General features: G+C 47.1%; 1 protein-coding gene across 9 annotated transcripts in view; it reads right to left on the bottom strand.

The window, feature by feature from the left end:
• The window catches only part of LOC110495767 (mitogen-activated protein kinase kinase kinase kinase 4), a 51,241-nt gene that overhangs the window by 18,339 nt on the left and 26,902 nt on the right, over positions 1–6,000 (bottom strand). For all 9 annotated transcript variants that reach the window (XM_036952222.1, XM_036952223.1, XM_036952215.1 and 6 more), the window contains exons 8-14: positions 5,768–5,822; positions 5,535–5,613; positions 4,873–5,048; positions 4,440–4,512; positions 3,979–4,189; positions 3,285–3,446; positions 3,094–3,180 (exon numbers count right to left, since the gene is read on the bottom strand). In XM_036952222.1, the coding sequence (XP_036808117.1) occupies positions 3,094–3,180; positions 3,285–3,446; positions 3,979–4,189; positions 4,440–4,512; positions 4,873–5,048; positions 5,535–5,613; positions 5,768–5,822 (843 nt within the window). The remainder of the gene's footprint in view (positions 1–3,093; positions 3,181–3,284; positions 3,447–3,978; positions 4,190–4,439; positions 4,513–4,872; positions 5,049–5,534; positions 5,614–5,767; positions 5,823–6,000) is intronic.

The following is a 6,000-nucleotide window of genomic DNA, read 5'->3' as shown; positions in this document are numbered from 1 at the left end:
CCCAAGCTTTAAACATCCCAAGGAGCACTGTGCAAGCGATAATATTGAAATGGAAGGAGTATCAGACCACTGCAAATCTACCAAGACCTGGCCGTCCCTCTAAACTTTCAGCTCATACAAGGAGAAGACTGATCAGAGATGCAGCCAAGAGGCCCATGATCACTCTGGATGAACTGCAGAGATCTACAGCTGAGGTGGGAGACTCTGTCCATAGGACAACAATCAGTCGTATATTGCACAAATCTGGCCTTTATGGAAGAGTGGCAAGAAGAAAGCCATTTCTTAAAGATATCCATAAAAAGTGTTGTTTAAAGTTTGCCACAAGCCACCTGGGAGACACACCAAACATGTGGAAGAAGGTGCTCTGGTCAGATGAAACCAAAATTGAACTTTTTGGCAACAATGCAAAACGTTATGTTTGGCGTAAAAGCAACACAGCTCATCACCCTGAACACACCATCCCCACTGTCAAACATGGTGGTGGCAGCATCATGGTTTGGGCCTGCTTTTCTTCAGCAGGGACAGGGAAGAAGGTTAAAATTGATGGGAAGATGGATGGAGCCAAATACAGGACCATTCTGGAAGAAAACCTGATGGAGTCTGCAAAAGACCTGAGACTGGGACGGAGATTTGTCTTCCAACAAGACAATGATCCAAAACATAAAGCAAAATCTACAATGGAATGGTTCAAAAATAAACATATCCAGGTGTTAGAATGGCCAAGTCAAAGTCCAGACCTGAATCCAATCGAGAATCTGTGGAAAGAACTGAAAACTGCTGTTCACAAATGCTCTCCATCAAACCTCACTGAGCACGAGCTGTTTTGCAAGGAGGAATGGGAAAAAATGTCAGTCTCTCGATGTGCAAAACTGATAGACATACCCCAAGCGACTTACAGCTGTAATCGCAGCAAAAGGTGGCGCTACAAAGTATTAACTTAAGGGGGCTGAATAATTTTGCACGCCCAATTTTTCAGTTTTTGATTTGTTAAAAAAGTTTGAAATATCCAATAAATGTCGTTCCACTTCATGATTGTGTCCCACTTGTTGTTGATTCTTCACAAAAAAAATACAGTTTTATATCTTTATGTTTGAAGCCTGAAATGTGGCGAAAGGTCGCAAAGTTCAAGGGGGCCGAATACTTTTGCAAGGCACTGTATATACACACACTGCTCAAAAAAATAAAGGGAACACTAAAATAACACATCCTAGATCTGAATGAATGAACTATTCTTATTAAATACTTTTCTCTTTACATAGTTGAATGTGCTGACAACAAAATCACACAAATATTATCAATGGAAATCAAATGTATCAACCCATGGAGGTCTGGATTTGGAGTCACACTCAAAATTAAAGTGGAAAACCACACTACAGGCTGATCCAACTTTGATGCAATGTCCTTAAAACAAGTCCAAATGAGGCTCAGTAGTGCATGTGGCCTCCACGTGCCTGTATGACCTCCCTACAATGCCTGGGCATGCTCCTGATGATGGTCTCCTGATGATGGTCTCCTGAGGGATCTCCTCCCAGACCTGGACTAAAGCATCCGCCAAATCCTGGACAGTCCGTGGTGCAACGTGACGTTGTTGGATGGAGCGAGACATGATGTCCCAGATGTGCTCAATTCGATTCAGGTCTTGGGAACGGGCAGGCCAGTCCATAGCATCAATGCCTTCCTCTTGCAGGAACTGCTGACACACTCCAGCCACATGAGGTCTAGCATTGTCTTGCATTAGGAGGAACCCAGGGCCAATAGCACCAGCATATGGTCTCACAAGGGGTCTGAGGATCTCATCTCGGTACCTAATGGCAGTCAGGCTACCTCTGGCGGCCCCCCAAAGAAATGCCACCCCACACCATGACTGACCCACCGCCAAACCGGTCATGCTGGAGGATGTTGCAGGCAGCAGAACATTCTCCACGCCATCTCCAGACTCTGTCACATGTGCTCAGTGTGAACCTGCTTTCATCTGTGAAGAGCACAAGGCGCCAGTGGCGAATTTGCCAATCTTGGTGTTCTCTGGCAAATGCCTAAACTTCCTGCACAGTGTTGGGCTGTAAGCACAACCCCCACCTGTGGACGTCGGGCCCTCATACCACCCTCATTGAGTCTGTTTCTGACCGTTTGAGCAGACACATGCACATTTGTGGCCTGCTGGAGGTCATTTTGCAGGGCTCTGGCAGTGCTCCTCCTGCTCCTTCTTGTACAAAGGCGGAGGTAGCGGTCCTGCTGCTGGGTTGTTGCCCTCCTACGGCCTCCTCCACATCTCCTGATGTACTGGCCTGTCTCCTGGTAGCGCCTCATTGATGTGCCATCCTGGATGAGCTGCACTACCTGAGCCACTTGTGTGGGTTATAGACTCCGTCTCATGCTACCACTAGAGTGAAAGCGCCGCCAGCATTCAAAAGTGACCAAAACATCAGCCAGGAAGCATAGGAACTGAGAAGTGGTCTGTGTCACCACCTGCAGAACCACTCCTTTATTGGGGGTGTCTTGCTAATTGCCTATAATTTCCACCTGTTGTCTATTCCATTTGCACAACAGCATGTGAAATTTAGTCAATCAGTGTTGCTTCCTAAGTGGACAGTTTGATTTCACAGAAGTGTGATTGACTTGGAGTTATATTGTGTTGTTTAAGTGTTCCCTTTATTTTTTTGAGCAGTGTATATACACATCTCTCTCTCTACTAATTTCCTCAGGATGTGAATGTAACCAGAGACACCGACCGAGAAACATAGGAACTCCATCTTCCAGTAGGGTATTTGACAAATCTATACAACAGCTAACATAAACCATATATCATACAATATGGCCATAACACCTTGCCTTGATTACTATCCATGTTCTAGAAAAGAGCTTGCTCCTAAATGTGCGATCCAGTCGTGAATACAGGGTCTTTCTCAGTGGGGTGCAACATTTACAACGTTGTCAATACAAATGTAATAGAATACAGCTCCAGACACCATTCCCTGTTCAACTTGACAAAGACTCATGGGTGTTCTACGTAACCAATTTCTGAACGTTCTGTAACGTTGCGCCCTCCTGAATGCGCCCCTGGAGAGTAAGAGTGGTAGGATGCAAGTTTCTTACCAGGAGCATGGCCTGTTCATGGAGCAGCTGCTGCTGCAGGATCTCCAGGTGCCTCTGCTCCTCTTCCAGCTGCCGACGAATGTACTCCTGTCAATCAAACACAGCCTCCATGATTGGATGAAATACAGGAAGTGACAAAACTGCCCAGCATGTAGGCCAATTAGAGTGATTCTTGTCACTTAAAGACCTACCTGCTCACGGTCGCTCCTCCTCTTCTCCTCCTCCGCCCTCCGGCGCTCGTCGTCCTCTTTCCGCCGTCGTTCCATCTCCTCCATGCGCCTCTTCTCCTCCTGCTCGCGGCGGCGCTGCTCACGCTCCTGCTGCCTCCTCATCTCGCGCTCGCGCCGCTGTTGCTGTGAGGCACCAGGAGGGGGCGACAGAGAGAGAACCTCAGGGATACGACACACAGGGAGAGCTGAAATTCTAGTTGGGATTCCCTGTTCAAAGATATTATGAGATATCACTGCTACTATGGCAATGATTGTCCACAGTAGCAGTGATCTGAATGATTTGAGGAAAACAAGAGAGGATGGGAAGTCAAATACAGGCTTTGGTGAAATGATCAAGCGAGGAGCAGCGGTCTATAGATCTAGAAATATAGGACACCTTTCATCCTTGTAATGGCAGTCTGAGACAGCATGGGCTGCGTCATCGTGGGCTATCCAAGTTTGACCCTCTATGGGGTGATCACAGTTTCTCTGTCCAATTGTGGCTGCAGGATCAACCTACACCCTGCCCATTTCTTGAGACAGCAGAACTAGCCAATCGAGTTGTACAGAGCATGCAACACCTCGCACTGTACTCGCACCTTCAATTATACATACAAGTTTTATTTAAACACTTTTCACTTTTTTTAATCTATGAATCAATGTTTATTAACTCTACCTCCTCCAGCCTCCGCCTCTGCTCCTTCTGTTGCTCAATGCGTTTCTGCCTCTCGGCCAGTAGTTGGCGCTTGTACTCCTCCTGCTCACGGAGCTGCTGCTCCTGCAGGAGCTGCTGTCGGCGCAGCGCCTCCGAGCGCTCCTTGTTCTCCTGCTGCAGCCGGATGAAGTCCTTACGCAGCGTCGACTCACCCGGCATGTTCACTATGGAGCTGCAGGGAGGACGAGCGGAAACGAGGGAACAGTGAGATAGTTCAAGGGAACAGTGAGTTAGTTCATGAGTTAATTCAATGGAAATGGCGAGTTAGTTCATGACTTAGTTCAAGGGAATAGTTAGTCAGTTTCTGTGTCAGATGGGTGGAGTTGTTTAGCAATTCCAGGTAGGCGTGAGGAGTGCTATCCCGCTATATTGCGAATTGCAAAATGAATTGTGTACATCAACGTGTAACACTAAACCATTACCTAGGCTCTCCCTCTTGCTCTCCAGCATCCTCCTCTTCCTCCTCACTCCCGCTGTACTCATATTCAGTCTCATCTGAAAAACAATACGTGGGATAGTGTGACAAGATGTAGAAACATGGGCTATTCAGTGTAAAGCACGTTAAAAAGCCCAAAGCAGATGTCATCTCAACATCAATCATTTCTGGGTAACAATTAAGTACCTTAATGTGATCGTTTTCAATTCAAATGGTTGAAAATAAATACAAATAGCTTCTTAGCAAAGAGCCATTTATACAACCAAAGTATCTGGGATTGGTCTGAGTGGGGAAAATGGTTTGGAACTCTTTCATTGGTCTATTAACTCATTTACCACCTGGTGATGTCACCAGGTAGGAAAAACTCCATCCCACCAAAACAGGCAGACATTTCAGGCAGTCTTTTCAAACTGACTCACCTTTCTCCCCCCTCTTCTTCTTGGTGCGGTCGATGTGGTCTTTGAGCTGGATGCGGACCTGCCTCTCGTTGGGCTGGTCCCTGATGAAGGGGTGCTTCAGCAGCTGCTCGGTGGGGGGGCGCTGGTTGTAGTTCTTCACCAGGGAGCCCTCGATGAAGCTGCAAAACTTCTTAGACCTGAAAGAGGAAGGGGGGGGGGTCAAGACAGATGAGGCCGCTAACGAGATAGTCGTATTACCACCAGTAATCATGTAATCTAAGGGGCTTGTCTGACATAAAATAAATCTATCTCCTACAACCCACTGACAAGACAACAAATGACAAACTAAACTGGCAAAAGAGCCTGAGAAACCACACGTCTGAAATAGGCAAAACCTGTTTTATCCATTTAGACAGAAATCCAGTGAGCCTTTCATAACTTAAATACAATGACTATTCTGGGAAAACCCTGTCTCAGAAGAAAAGCGGTCATAATCGTAAATGCACCGGTGCCAGAGGAAAGTCTCAGAGGGTTGAGTTTCCCCCCGGAACGCGGGCTGAGGAGCCTCACCGTGAGCCAACAGGCCTTCCTCCCATGTGCCACAGCTGTTCAGAGAGGAGGAGGAGGGAGGAGAGCGAGAGAGGAGACGTCTAAACCCAGCAGACAGAATCTTGGTAACTTACCACTTCTTAGACTTGAGTCGCGGGGGAGGGTTCCTTGGGATGAGGAAGAGTGCTCGCATCGGATGCATGTCGCACAGCGCTGAAAGTGAACACACACACCAGAAAGGATTAAGGAGGGAATCAGTATAAACAAGACAGCGAGAAAAGCAAAAGACAAGGGCAGAAGAAACCAATAGAGAGTTGCCATCTAAAAGAGCCGGTAGAGGTGGGACCTGGGGAAGGAAGGTACTTACGAGGAGCTCCTTCGGCCATTTCAATGGCAGTGATTCCAGTGGACCATAAGTCACTCTGAGAGACACACAGTGAGAGAGGCATCAGACATAGCAACACACACACTACATCAGTACTGAAGAGCAACATCGTCGACCCCACATCGTACCAGTAGCTAAAGATGTCAAGGAGGACATAGGGGGCCAGGTTCATATATGGGCTAAAACATCTGAGTACTGTGTGGAAAAGGGCGAGG

The sequence above is a fragment of the Oncorhynchus mykiss genome, chromosome 18 (genome assembly GCF_013265735.2).
Source record: "Oncorhynchus mykiss isolate Arlee chromosome 18, USDA_OmykA_1.1, whole genome shotgun sequence".
Lineage (NCBI taxonomy): Eukaryota > Metazoa > Chordata > Actinopteri > Salmoniformes > Salmonidae > Oncorhynchus > Oncorhynchus mykiss.
Note: the sequence above shows the minus strand (reverse complement) of the source record. Positions and strands in the feature narration are given on the sequence as shown.